The 15,486-nt window shown below is 33.7% G+C and overlaps 1 protein-coding gene across 1 annotated transcript in view; it reads left to right on the top strand.

The window, feature by feature from the left end:
• LOC130015107 (uncharacterized) overlaps window positions 1-15,486 on the top strand; it is a gene marked incomplete at its 3' end in the record, with an annotated part of 41,113 nt that overhangs the window by 927 nt on the left and 24,700 nt on the right. Inside the window, exon 2 of the mRNA XM_056104656.1 lies at window positions 599-650. Within this exon, the coding sequence (XP_055960631.1) occupies window positions 599-650 (52 nt within the window). The remainder of the gene's footprint in view (window positions 1-598; window positions 651-15,486) is intronic.

A 15,486-nucleotide genomic window follows, 5' to 3' on the forward strand; every position in this document is an offset into this window, starting at 1 on the left:
GTGCGCGTATATTGTGTTTTGTGCTTTGTGTTAAAATCGAGGACGATTTTGTTTTTAAGTTGGAGAGAATGTAACACCCCGTATTTTTTCGGCTTGTTACGATGAGTTTTTCAATGTGTTTTGGGTTAATGTTTGGTGGTTTAGTTCCTTGGAACTTTGGTTTAGGTTGCACAATAGTTATTTCGATGTTTGGGCTTGTTTTGAGTGTGGTTCGGGCCGTGTGGATCGACCTGGGGCTTAAGGCCCAGAAAATCAATAATTTTGGAAGCAGGGGGTGTATCACGGGTGTGACAGGAGCATCACGGTCGTGATACACCATCACGGGCGCGATTCAGTCATCTCGGGCGCGACGCGGCACTGTAGGGTTCGCTGTTTTGTTATAAATAGCTCCTTAACTCGATTCTTTCAGCCCTTTTTCATCCTATCAGACCTAATGCGACCCTACACTCAGATAAACCCTATTTTTATCATTCCTTTATGATCCTTGATGGTTTTTAACAATTGATTGGTGATTGTTTATCCGTTTTGCGATTTCTACGCGTTTTGCTTGTGGTGTTCTTCGTTGGTGTGATTGTGACTCTTGTTGCTTCTGGTCCAGACCCTTACCTAGGTTTTAATACTTATATAATCTTGTTATTCTCCATTCTAAGGTAATTATTTCCATCTCTTATGTATTGGTGAATCGTTGTCTTGTGTTTTGCGTAGAATTGCATGATTTAGGGTGTTTTGGAGTTTGGAACTTTATGATTAATGGTCTGAGATTTATGATTTGAATATTATGTTTTAAATGGAGTTTAATATGATTATAATATGATGTATCATGATTGGAATTGGATTTGCATGATTTAAGCAACGAATTGGCTAATTCTAGGTTTGTATGAAATTGATTCGTTTAGTGATTTGTTAAAGTGTTGAATCTGAGTTATTTGGGATATTATGTGGTTATACTACAATAGCTAATGATCTTATGAGTTAGGATCTTGAAGTGAGATTTGGGTTTGATCTATGTTGTAAAAATCTCTACGATTTGCGAAATTGACAATTTTACGAAAGTTAAACGCTACGATTGCAAATTGGTTTTCAAATGCTATACCTACTGATCTAATATTTTCTATATGATGTTTTGATGTTTTTAAATCAGTAGTAACATACTTTGGTTCATCGATTGTTGGTTTTGAATCGTTTGGTTAGTTTAGGCAATTTTCGGCAAATTGCCAAATTTGATTATTTGAGTCCTTTGCCTTAATATTGGTTTTGATCAAATTGTTAATGGATGTAAATACGTTTTATAAACTATTTTGGACATTTATAAAATGTTAGTTTTATCTTATGTTGTTTGGTAATCGATGGTTGAAATGGTATATAAGTTATGGTCAATTTTACAAAGGTGTTATGTATAAGTTAATATTTCAGATTTAAGTTTAAATCTTTAAAAGGTGTTTAAATCCAATTGATTTCATTTAAGGTGACATTTTTAAGTGATGTATACTTTGGGTGAAACTTGCCAAGTGTTGGCAAGCTATGTGGCTTATTGCTTTTAAGGTTGGCATTGTTAAGCTAGGGATTGAGTTCTTACTTTCAAATGACTTTGGTTTTATTTAAGGATTGGTTTTAAACTCTGGTTTTCACTTTGGCTTATGGTTGGGTCGGGTTAGACTTGGGTCGCCCGACTTGTTGTGTTGAGCTATACTGCAGTTAAGGCTAACACACTACTGTGGAAAACTCTTTGGTTTAAAAGAACTATTTAAGTTATGGAAAGGACTTCTGTTTTGCTTTTAAGGATAAGAACTCATCTAAGCTAACTTGCCTAAATTGTTTAAAGTGAATGATATGAATTCTTTGGTTTGTTTGGTACATGTATGTTTACCTTACTTGGGTTGTACTTTAGTTGTGTTCAAGATGCTAGTCCTATGTGGAGTTTAGTATTCTTAGAGTTAGGGATTGTTCGGATTTTGACTTATATATGTTTTAGACCCGTCCACTGCTCGTGCTTCGGAGTCTACGCAGGGTTAGCTGTTTGCCAAGTTTCACGTGGACAAGCAAGCAGTGAGTTTGTGCTTACTATTTACCGCTTTATTAAGTAAATCGTTATTTTAGTATTGAATATATATATTGTACGTATATTTCGAACTGTTTTTATATTATGGCTTCTAGTTGGAACATGCTACCTAGTGGGCATCATTAGGACTGCGTGCGCACCGGTAATGATCTGGGAAAGGTAATTATGGTAATGTGGTAACTCGGTGTGAGCATAGCTCTCGGGACCAAGTAGAGTAACTCGGTGTAGCTCAGCTCTCGGGACTCTGGTATAAGTGTGGTCAGTGGTAACTCGGTGTAGCTCAGCTCTCGGGACCAGACCTGTTGGATTATGTTTATTATTTAGAATTGTGGATTAGGGTTCCAACTATTATTCGTAATATCGTATTTAAACGTTTTAAACGGTTTCAAAGGTTTTCCACTTAATAAATGTAGATAGTGGTATAAACTCATCTCAGTATATCTGACCCCGTTGTTTTCCCAATTTTCCCCAGGGTTATGATCTGAGAGAGTCTGGTGATCTCCGCATTTACTTTTCCTCGGAGGTTTCTTTTATTTTTAATAAAACTATAAACTGTTTTATTCTTAGACCGCAGTAGTAACTAGACGTCTTTATTATTATTATATTTTTGTCGGATTGGTTCGACTGGTTTTATTGCTTTGGCATGTTATATTATTTACATTGGTTGATGATAAACCTATTTTAGGCTCGGGATTGAATAAGCATGTTATATAAACTGTTGAATATTATAACTGTTAGTTTTAGGCTGAAGTCTCGGTTGCCCCCGAGCATTGGTTTTCTGCAGGTTTATGTGTTTATGTGATATATGGAAGGCTAGCTACGGGTTTCGGTACTACATCACCCATACCCTAGCGCCGGTTGCGATTCATGAAAATGGGTCGTGACAAACTTGGTATCAGAGCTTTGGTTTCAAACCAAGGCCATTTTGCATGTTATGTGTTTACTGCTTAAAGGCATGTTAAGTGCTGTTGTTGTGTCATAGGATCTACTGCGGAATTAGGATTCAAGTCTTGTCTTTAAAACGTCATCTTTTGGTTTTCAAAACTTTCTACCTTCACCTATAGGAATGTTGAGTGTCGGTCTTATGTGTTACTGATGCTTTACTTTGGAATGTTTATTGCTTATACATTGGGTGATTTGTTGGCTGTTGTACCATATATGAGATATACTTTCGGTGATGTTTTGTTGGTGTTGTACCTTATATGGTGTTTACTTCGGGTGATGCTTTGTTGGCTGTTGTGCCCTATATGATGTTTACCTTGGGTGATTAGTTGTTGGCTTTTACGCCTTTGGATGATTTTGATTATAATTTGATTGATTTCACCTTGTTGGTGAGTACAGTTTGGTTTGGTTGTGTTATTGAGTGCTAAATACGTTGGCACGTACTATGATACGTTAGGCGTTGGCCTTGTGTGGTTTCTAAAAGATTTCGTGTCAAATCTTTATGCATGTTTTGTGGGTTTATGCTGTTTGACCGCACGATGGTTTTATAGTTTTATTAAGAAAATTATTTTGATTTGGTTTTTATTTTGACACGAGGGCCGGATGAGCGGTCTGGTCTTAGTACATTGAAAAATGTGATTTTTGGTTACTTTGCAAGTAAAATGAGTTTCTCGTATCTTAGAATCTCACGTTAGACTTGGTGTTGACAAACGGTTGTTTTTAAAATAATATTATTTATGAGCTTTTCCCACCGTATTGAGAATTTAATATTTTTGGCTGTTATTTTACCATGTTGTGGTATGTCGACGTTTGAAGCGTCGTTTGGTCATATATTTGGTAATTATGTTTGGCTTGCTTAGGTGTTTACAAAATGATTGTTTGAGATCAAAGATTTTCTCACTTAAGATTTTGAGTTGATTTCGATACTTGGGTTGCTTGAGCTCTTATTTTGAAAAGGTTGAGATTGTTTTTTTTTAATTTCATTTAAAAGACTTTTTCCGGATTTATAAATATTTTGAATAAGTTTTAAAAATGGTGGTTTTGGGATTGACTTAGGTCACCCAAATTTGGGAGTTGAGCTTGGTAGTTGTAATGACTCGGCTAACTAGATGGTTTTATGGATTGAGATACTTTGGAAATTTTAAAGCAATTGTTTAATTGAGGAGATATTTTCGGATATTGATTTTGCTTTTAACCGTGGGGCTCAACTAAAATTTGGAAGTCTTCTGGTTGACTTTAAACTTCAAAATGAATTTTGATACGTACTTTTAAAAGATGATATATTATAGGTTTATTTTGTTACGGAGATTCGAAATTTATTGTATCATGTCTTGATTCGTCCTTTAAGTATGTTTGGGTTATTGTGCTTAATGGCGTGCTTGGGAGGTTTATGGTTTGTATACCTCACATGTTTGGTTGAACTATGTTAATTGTTTTTGTTTTATCTCTTCGTGCGGAGTAGCACGTGAGATGAATTATTTCACGTGGTCATGGTTGGCTTACCTTGGTGTATGGTTTTATTTTATGAGTAGGACCTTCATTTAGACCATGTATTGCTTTAGTTTCGGTTTTGGATTATGCTGGGTTTGGTGTGTTATTTTGTGGATTTGAGATTTTGGGGTTTCGATATGAGTAAGATGAAGAAAGTGTTTCTTTGGTGGTTTTTGATTATCTTGGACAAAGATGTTGGAAATTCTTATTCGAAGAGATAGATCGGTGTATTAATACACTGGCGTTTTTCATCCAGATTGGATGATGCGATGCGGGAACTGGTGGTTTGTTTTGTAGAAACGTAGGTGATATATTGTTTTTCCTTGAGTTAAGTTTAAGCTTAGTGAAAGTTTTTTTGTCGCATAAGAGATTTTATAGTAGTTATCGGTTTGAATTGTTATGTTAGTATCACATGATTTGGTAGATTGCAAGTAAGGATTGAGAAATGTTTTTGAGGTTATCGAGTGCACATCTCACAGAGTGAAAAGTCTAGCAAATGTTTTATTAATAAACTGATTTCAAATGAAACTTATTGAAAGTATTTGAAATGTTTTTATCACGTAATTGTGCCCAGACATATCATGAACATGCATTTTTGTATGTCACGAATAGGGGATTTCATTGAGCACTAAGTATGTTCACTAAATAATAAGAAAATAAGTAATTCGTACATGCATAATAGTACATGCATCACGTGCATTGAAATGGTTAGAGTTGGATGCAACTATTTGGGGATGAAAGGTGTCATCACCCTGGCGCACAATTATGTAAAATGGATTTCGGCAATAAAGAATTTTTGAGAAAAATGTTTTGAAACGAACTCGCGAGTCACTTTGGGATAAATATATTTATAAGGTTGGAATTCAAATGATTTTGAAACTGTTACTGAAGGGTAGCTAGACAAAATACTCTGTGATGATGGTGGTGAATTGAGGATGATTATGTTATGAGTGATTGGTTTGTTGTATAACAAATTTTGTACTTGGTAGGGAGTAAGAATGAATATAACATTGCACTCGAGTTATTATTATAATAAGTATGATAGGATTTTGAGGTCGGTTTGGAAGGCCTTTGTGTTAGCTTACGATTTATGAATTGAGGTTATTAGATTAAGGGATTTGGTTATGCTCGACGTGTGTGTTTACGCCGTGATTTTAAAGGAAGTTTGTTTTTACATATTCGTTTTTGTATAATGTTTTGGTATACTCGTATAAAAATATTGTGTGAAAAAAAAAAGATTTTCTTTACAAATATTTTCTATTTTGACAAAAGGATAAATTTTTATCAAGCATTGATTTAAAGAGAATAAAAATTTTGTTAGTTGAACTATTTTATATATTTGCAAACTTATATTGAAACTAAGGTGTAACTCCGGAATTCAAAATACGGATATTTTGAAAATGTTGATGTGTTCACAAATTGGAGGTTTTTCCAATAGTAAAAGTATTTTGATTTTAAATATAAAAGGAGTTATAAGATATTAAAATCTTTTAAAGAGAAGTGGGAAGTTGTAATGTTTTGTGATTTGAACTATTTCCCTATAAGTTTGGTTTTGAGCATAACCAATGACCCGATTACGGCGAATGTGATCTAGGTGATCTCTTCTTAGCAAGGTTACAGTTATTTTTGGTGAAACAATTTTGAGAATTTTAGTTTGGTTCGGATTTATGAGTTAGTTGATTTGAGAATCGCGATGAGTAGGTTTCGACAACAAAGGTTGGTTGGTCAATACTGATTGTGAATTTTTGTTGTAAAAAAATTTGATTTCGCTTCATCTAATTGTTGAACCTTTTGTGTGCGGCATAAAAATTTGGTTTGTGTAAAAAAAAAAATTGTATGTATGTTGGTGTTAGTTACTTTGGGTAACTTCGGGCTGTATGTTTTCTTATTGTATGAGTGGAAGGATCTTTCTGAATTAGTCGGTTTGTATGTAACTTGGAGATTCGTTATCATAGGTTAAAATGATTTATTCTTTGGAATATCAGTATGTGAGTATGTGTTTATTGATTTGTTAAGGTTGATGGTCTTGTCGAGCTTAGTCCTTGTCGTGTGTACAACTCGAATTTCATGATGTTTTAAAGTTGGCTGATTTATATTGGCGAGAACCTTATCTAGTTAATTTTGGACTAGACCGTTCATTTGATATAACGAGTTATTTATATCTTTGATATGGGATAATAGGCGTAGAGATGTTAAGTAGGTGGCGAGGATTGCATGATGTTATTAATGGGGATTTCGAGGTTTTCATTTGAAGTGTTAGATTTTGGTATTGTAAGAATTGCGATTTGAGTTTCGGGCTTGTCCTTGCACCTTGTCAAGGTTGTCTTGATTGCTGTTAGAACTCGAACGAGTTTAGTAACCTTCCTTGTGAGCATGTTTAATGTTTATAGTTGAATAATCTTGGAGGTTTATATTTTGTTTAATCAAGTAATAGTTGGAGTATTGAACTGTTGAATTTATAATTTTGCGCATACGTGGTGTGGAAATTTGAGTTGTTGTTTTATGTAAGTGGTGATTTGAGTTATCATTCGAGGTACAACGTGTCGAGTTGTGGTTATGCAAGTGCGTAGGTTGATGAGTGGAGGAATGCCTATGGTTTGAGTTTTATTCGGTTATATAGTTGGGGAGTATACGTAGGGGACGAAGTCCATTATGTGGAATCGTTATCTTTCATTCCTTGAGGTACGTGGGGTTTAGCGCTGCTTCGAATGTTCGATGCTATTTTAGTACTTTGGATTTGTGTTATATGTTCTACTTTGGTTGCTTTGTGCGCGTATATTGTGTTTTGTGCTTTGTGTTAAAATCGAGGACGATTTTGTTTTTAAGTTGGAGAGAATGTAACACCCCGTATTTTTTCGGCTTGTTACGATGAGTTTTTCAATGTGTTTTGGGTTAATGTTTGGTGGTTTAGTTCCTTGGAACTTTGGTTTAGGTTGCACAATAGTTATTTCGATGTTTGGGCTTGTTTTGAGTGTGGTTCGGGCCGTGTGGATCGACCTGGGGCTTAAGGCCCAGAAAATCAATAATTTTGGAAGCAGGGGGTGTATCACGGGCGTGACAGGAGCATCACGGTCGTGATACACCATCACGGGCGCGATTCAGTCATCTCGGGCGCGACGCGGCACTGTAGGGTTCGCTGTTTTGTTATAAATAGCTCCTTAACTCGATTCTTTCAGCCCTTTTTCATCCTATCAGACCTAATGCGACCCTACACTCAGATAAACCCTATTTTTATCATTCCTTTATGATCCTTGATGGTTTTTAACAATTGATTGGTGATTGTTTATCCGTTTTGCGATTTCTACGCGTTTTGCTTGTGGTGTTCTTCGTTGGTGTGATTGTGACTCTTGTTGCTTCTGGTCCAGACCCTTACCTAGGTTTTAATACTTATATAATCTTGTTATTCTCCATTCTAAGGTAATTATTTCCATCTCTTATGTATTGGTGAATCGTTGTCTTGTGTTTTGCGTAGAATTGCATGATTTAGGGTGTTTTGGAGTTTGGAACTTTATGATTAATGGTCTGAGATTTATGATTTGAATATTATGTTTTAAATGGAGTTTAATATGATTATAATATGATGTATCATGATTGGAATTGGATTTGCATGATTTAAACAACGAATTGGCTAATTCTAGGTTTGTATGAAATTGATTCGTTTAGTGATTTGTTAAAGTGTTGAATCTGAGTTATTTGGGATATTATGTGGTTATACTACAATAGCTAATGATCTTATGAGTTAGGATCTTGAAGTGAGATTTGGGTTTGATCTATGTTGTAAAAATCTCTACGATTTGCGAAATTGACAATTTTACGAAAGTTAAACGCTACGATTGCAAATTGGTTTTCAAATGCTATACCTACTGATCTAATATTTTCTATATGATGTTTTGATGTTTTTAAATCAGTAGTAACATACTTTGGTTCATCGATTGTTGGTTTTGAATCGTTTGGTTAGTTTAGGCAATTTTCGGCAAATTGCCAAATTTGATTATTTGAGTCCTTTGCCTTAATATTGGTTTTGATCAAATTGTTAATGGATGTAAATACGTTTTATAAACTATTTTGGACATTTATAAAATGTTAGTTTTATCTTATGTTGTTTGGTAATCGATGGTTGAAATGGTATATAAGTTATGGTCAATTTTACAAAGGTGTTATGTATAAGTTAATATTTCAGATTTAAGTTTAAACCTTTAAAAGGTGTTTAAATCCAATTGATTTCATTTAAGGTGACATTTTTAAGTGATGTATACTTTGGGTGAAACTTGCCAAGTGTTGGCAAGCTATGTGGCTTATTGCTTTTAAGGTTGGCATTGTTAAGCTAGGGATTGAGTTCTTACTTTCAAATGACTTTGGTTTTATTTAAGGATTGGTTTTAAACTCTGGTTTTCACTTTGGCTTATGGTTGGGTCGGGTTAGACTTGGGTCGCCCGACTTGTTGTGTTGAGCTATACTGCAGTTAAGGCTAACACACTACTGTGGAAAACTCTTTGGTTTAAAAGAACTATTTAAGTTATGGAAAGGACTTCTGTTTTGCTTTTAAGGATAAGAACTCATCTAAGCTAACTTGCCTAAATTGTTTAAAGTGAATGATATGAATTCTTTGGTTTGCTTGGTACATGTATGTTTACCTTACTTGGGTTGTACTTTAGTTGTGTTCAAGATGCTAGTCCTATGTGGAGTTTAGTATTCTTAGAGTTAGGGATTGTTCGGATTTTGACTTATATATGTTTTAGACCCGTCCACTGCTCGTGCTTCGGAGTCTACGCAGGGTTAGCTGTTTGCCAAGTTTCACGTGGACAAGCAAGCAGTGAGTTTGTGCTTACTATTTACCGCTTTATTAAGTAAATTGTTATTTTAGTATTGAATATATATATTGTACGTATATTTCGAACTGTTTTTATATTATGACTTCTAGTTGGAACATGCTACCTAATGGGCATCATTAGGACTGCGTGCGCACCGGTAATGATCTGGGAAAGGTAATTATGGTAATGTGGTAACTCGGTGTGAGCATAGCTCTCGGGACCAAGTAGAGTAACTCGGTGTAGCTCAGCTCTCGGGACTCTGGTATAAGTGTGGTCAGTGGTAACTCGGTGTAGCTCAGCTCTCGGGACCAGACCTGTTGGATTATGTTTATTATTTAGAATTGTGGATTAGGGTTCCAACTATTATTCGTAATATCGTATTTAAACGTTTTAAACGGTTTCAAAGGTTTTCCACTTAATAAATGTAGATAGTGGTATAAACTCATCTCAGTATATCTGACCCCGTTGTTTTCCCAATTTTCCCCAGGGTTATGATCTGAGAGAGTCTGGTGATCTCCGCATTTACTTTTCCTCGGAGGTTTCTTTTATTTTTAATAAAACTATAAACTGTTTTATTCTTAGACCGCAGTAGTAACTAGACGTCTTTATTATTATTATATTTTTGTCGGATTGGTTCGACTGGTTTTATTGCTTTGGCATGTTATATTATTTACATTGGTTGATGATAAACCTATTTTAGGCTCGGGATTGAATAAGCATGTTATATAAACTGTTGAATATTATAACTGTTAGTTTTAGGCTGAAGTCTCGGTTGCCCCCGAGCATTGGTTTTCTGCAGGTTTATGTGTTTATGTGATATATGGAAGGCTAGCTACGAGTTTCGGTACTACATCACCCATACCCTAGCGCCGGTTGCGATTCATGAAAATGGGTCGTGACAGAAAAACAACCAACTGTTTCACCTTTTTAGCGATTTAAGCCAAACGTTTACAAACGTTACAAAACAAATCCAAACGTTTCACCTTTTTAGCGATATAAGCCAAACGTTTACAAATGTTACCAAACAAATCCAAACGTTTCCCCTTTTTAGCGATTTAAGCAAAATATTTACAAACGTTACGAAACAAATCCAAATGTTTCACCTTTTTAGCGATTTAAGCCAAATCTTTACAATATGTTACGAAGCAAATCCAAAAGTTTCGCCTTTTTAGCAATTTAAACCAAACGTTTACAAACTTTACGAAATAAATCCAAGCGTTTCACCTTTTTATCAATTTAAACCAAACGTTTACAAATGTTACGAAACAAATCCAAAAATTTGACCTTTTTAGCAATTTAAGCCAAACGTTTACAAACGTTCCGAAACAAATCCATATGTTTCACCTTTTTAGCGATTTATGCCAAACGTTTACAAACGTTACGAAACAAATCCAAACGTTTCCCCTTTTTAGGGATTGAAGCCAAACGTTTACAAATGTTATGAAACAAATCCAAACGTTTCACCTTTTTAGCGATTGAAGTCAAACTTCCAAAAACGTTACGAAAATTTCAAGCGTTTCCCCTTTTATAGCAATTTAAGCCAAACGTTTAGAAACATTACGAAACAAATCCAAACGTTACGAAACAAAACCAAACATCTCACCTTTTTAGCAATTTAAGCCAAACGTTTTCAAACGTTACGAAACAAATACAAACGTTTCCCTATTTTACCGATTTAAGCCAAATGTTTAGAACGTTACAAAACAAATCCAAACGTTTCACCTTTTTAGCGATTTATGCCAAACGTTTACAAACGTTACGAAACAAATCCAAACGTTTTGCCTTTTTAGCGATTGAAGACAAACGTTTACAAATATTATGAAACAAATCCAAATGTTTCATATATTTAGCAATTTAAACCAAACGTTACGAAACAAAAACCAAGCATTTCACCTTTTTAGCAATTTAAGCAAAACGTCTACAAACGTAATGAAACAAATCCTAGCGTTTCACCTTTTCAGCAATTTAAGACAAACGTTTAGAAACGCTTCGAAACAAATCCAAGCGTTTCTCCTTTATAGCCATTTAAGACAAATGTTTAGAAACGCTGCGAGACAAATCCAAGCATTTTGCTTTTTTAGAAATTTAAACCAAACGTTTACAAACGTTCCGAATAAAATTCAATCGCTTTAACTTTTTAGTAATTTAAGCCAAACGTTCACAAAAATTACGAAACAAATCCAAGCGTTTCACCTTTTTAGAAATTTAAGCCAAACATTTGCAAACGCTGCGAAACAAATCCTAACGTTTCACCTTTTTAACGATTTAAGCTGAACGTTTACAAACGTTACGACACAAAACAAAACGTTTCTCCTTTTTAGCAATATATGTCAAACGTTTACAAACGCTACGAAACAAATGCAAACGTTTCCCCCTTTTAGAGATTTAAGCCAAACCTTTAAAAGTTTACGAAACAAATCCAAACATTTCACCTTTTTAGCGATTTATGCCAAGCGTTTACAAACGTTACGAAACAAATCCAAACGTTTCACCTTTTTAGCGATTGAAGCCAAACGTTTACAAACATTATGAAATAAATCCAAACGTTTCACCTTTTTAGTAATTGAAGCCAAACTTTTACAAACGTTACGAAACAAATCAAAATATTTCACCTTTTTAGCGATTTAAGCCAAACGTTTACAACGGTTATGAAGTAAATCCAAATGTTTCACCTTTTAAGCAATATAAGCCAACTGTTAACAAACGTTACGAAACAAATCCAAGTGTTTCACCTTTTTAGCAATTTAAGCAAAACGTTTACAAATATTACGAAACAAATCCAAGCGTTTCACCTTTTTAGCAATATAAGCCAGACATTTAAAAACGTTACGAAACAAATCCAAGCGTTTCACCTTTTTAGCGATTTAAGCCAAAAGTTTACAAACATGATGAAAAAAATCTAAACGTTTCACCTTTTTAGCAATTTAAGCCAAACATTTACATACGTTACGAAAAAAATCCAAACCTTTCAACTTTTTAGCGATTTAAGCCAAACATTTACAAACGCTACGAAACAAATCCAAATGTTTCACCTTTTTAGCGATTTAAGCCAAATGTTTACAAAAAGTTACGAATCAAATCCATACGTTTCACCTTTTTAGCAATTTAAGCCAAACGTTTACAAAGGTTATGAAACAAATCCAAATGTTTTACCTTCTTAGCAATTTAAGCCAAACGTTTACATACGTTATGAAACAAAGCCAAGTGTTTCCCCTTTTTAGCAATTTAAGCCAAACGTTTGCATACGTTCCGAAACAAATTCAAGCATTTCAACTTTTTAGTAATTTAAGCCAAACGTTTACAAACATTACGAAACAAATCCAAGCGTTTCACCTTTTTAGCAATTTAAGCCAAACGTTTAAAAATGTTACAAAACAAATCCAAACGTTTCACCTTTTTAGCGATTTAAGCTAAACGTTTACAAACGTTTCGAAACAAAACCGAACATTTCACCTTTTTAGCAATATACGTCAAAAGTTTACAAACTTTTCGAAACAAATGCAAACGATTCCCATTTTAGCGATTTAAGCAAAACGTTTAAAACATTACGAAACAAATCCAAACATTTCACCTTTTTAGCGATTTATGCCAAGCGTTTACAAACGTTACGAAACAAATCCAAATGTTTCACCTATTTAGCGATTGAAGCCAAACGTTTACAAACGTTACGAAATAAATCCAAACATTTCACCTTTTTAGCTATTGAAGCCAAATTTTTACAAACGTTACGAAACAAATCAAAACGTTTTACCTTTTTAGCGATTTAACTTAAACGTTTACAAAGGTTATGAAATAAATCCAAATGTTTCGCCTTTTAAGCAATTTAAGCCAAATATTTAAAAACGTTACGAAACAAATCTAAGCGTTTCACCTTATTAGCAATTTAAGCCAAACGTTTACAAACGTGATGAAACAAATATAAATGTTTCCCCTTTTTGGCAATTTAAGACAAACATTTACAAATGTTACGGAACAAATCCAAACGTTTCACCTTTTTAGCGATTTAAGCCAAACGTTTACAAACCTTACGAAACAAATCCAAATGTTTCACCTTTTTAACGATTTAAACAAAATGTTTATAAAATGTTACTAATCAAATCGAAAGATTCCATCTTTTTAGTAATTTAAGCCAAATGTTTACTATCGTTACGAAAAGAATCCAAACGTTTCACTTTTTTGCGATTTAAGCCAAACGTTTACAATCATTACGAAATAAAACCAAACGTTTAAAACATTAAGAAACAAATCCAAACGTTTTATATTTCTAGTAATCTAAGCCAAACCTTTAAACACGTTACAAAATAAAACCAAGCGTTTCACCTTTTTCGTTATTAAAGCCAAACGTTTACAAATGTTACGAAACAAATCCAAACGTTTCCCTTTTTTAGCAATTTAAGCCAAACATTTACAAATGTTACGAAACAAATACAAACGTTTACAAACGTTATGAAATAAATACAAGCGTTTACAAACGTTACAAAACTAAACAAAACATTTCACCTTTTTAACAATTTAAGCCAAACGTTCACAAACGTTATGAAACAAATCCAAATGTTTCCCTATTTTAGCTATTTAAGCCAAACGTTTAAAACGCTACAAAACAAATCTAAACGTTTCACCCTTTTAGCAATTTATGCCAAACGTTTACAAACGTTACGAAACATATCCAAATGTTTCACTTTTTTAGCGATTGAAGCCAAACGTTTACAAACTTTACGAAACAAATCCAAACGTTTCATATTTTTTGCAATTTAAGCCAAACGTTTACAAACGTTACAAAACAAAAACCAAGTGTTTCACCTTTTTAGCAAATTAAGCCAAACCTTTACAAACGTAACGAAACAAATCCTAGCGTTTCACCTTTTTAGAAATTTAAGCCAAACGTTTAGAAACATTACGAAACAAATCCAAGCGTTTAACCTTTTTAGAAATCTAATCCAAACGTTTTTAGCAATTTAAGCCAAACGTTTACAAACATTTCGAAAAAAATCCAAACGTTTCGCCTTTTTAGTGATTTAAGCCAAACATTTAAAAATGTTACAAAACAAATCCAAATGTTTAACCTTTTTAGAAAGGGTTAATTCCTAAAAAAATCACGAACTTTACACAAAGTTTCATTTTAATCATGAACTTTAAAAGTTGTCATTTAAAGGCACGAACTTTCATTTTGTTTCAAATCTATCGTCAAAGTAAAATCCGGTGTATTTTATCGAACCAAAAATTCCTAATCCTATATACTCTAACTAAAAGATAATAAGATTTAATGTCGATTTATAATTTGGGTCTTTCATTAATGGTTTATTGAAGAATTTAGTCAACAAAAATACATTGAAATGATAGATTTGAAACAAAATGAAAGTTCATGCCTTTAAATGGCAACTTTTAAAGGTCATGATTAAAATGAAACTTCGTGTAAAGTTCGTGATTTTTTTAGGAATTAACCCTTTTAGAAATTTAAGCCAAACGTTTACAAACGGTACGAAGAAAATCCAAAAGTTTCACCTTTTTAGCGATTAAGCAAAACGTTTACAAACGCTACGAAACAAATCCGTATGTTTCACCTTTTTAGCAATGTAAGCCAAACGTTTACAAACGTCACGAAACAAAAACCAAGTGTTTCACCTTTTTAGCAATTTTATCCAAACGTTTACAAATGTAACAAAACAAATCCTATCATTTTACGTTTTTAGCAATTTAAGCCAAACATTTAGAAACGTTACGAAACAAATCCAAGCGTTTCACCTATTTAGCAATTTAAGCCAAACGTTTACAAACGTTATGAAAAAAATCCAAACGCTTCTCCTTTTTAGCGATTTAAGCCAAAAGTTTCCAAAGGTTAGGAAACAAATCCAAACGTTTCACATTTTTAGCAATTTAAGCGAAACATTTACATACGTTATGAAGCAAATCCAAGAATTTCACCTTTTTTTGCAATTTAAGCTAAACGTTTACAAACGTTCCGAAACAAATTCAAGTGTTTCAACTTTTTAAAAATTTAAGCCAAACGTTTAAAAACGTTACGAAACGAATCCAAGCATTTCACCTTTTTAGCAATTTAAACAAAACATTTACAAACGTTACAAAATAAATCCAAACGTTTCACCTTTTTTGTAATATCCCGTAAAATTTTGAATTTATTTTGTTAATTTCCGACGTGGTTCCGGATGTGTTTTGAGGGGTATT

This window comes from Mercurialis annua, linkage group LG2 (assembly GCF_937616625.2).
Source record: "Mercurialis annua linkage group LG2, ddMerAnnu1.2, whole genome shotgun sequence".
NCBI lineage: Eukaryota > Viridiplantae > Streptophyta > Magnoliopsida > Malpighiales > Euphorbiaceae > Mercurialis > Mercurialis annua.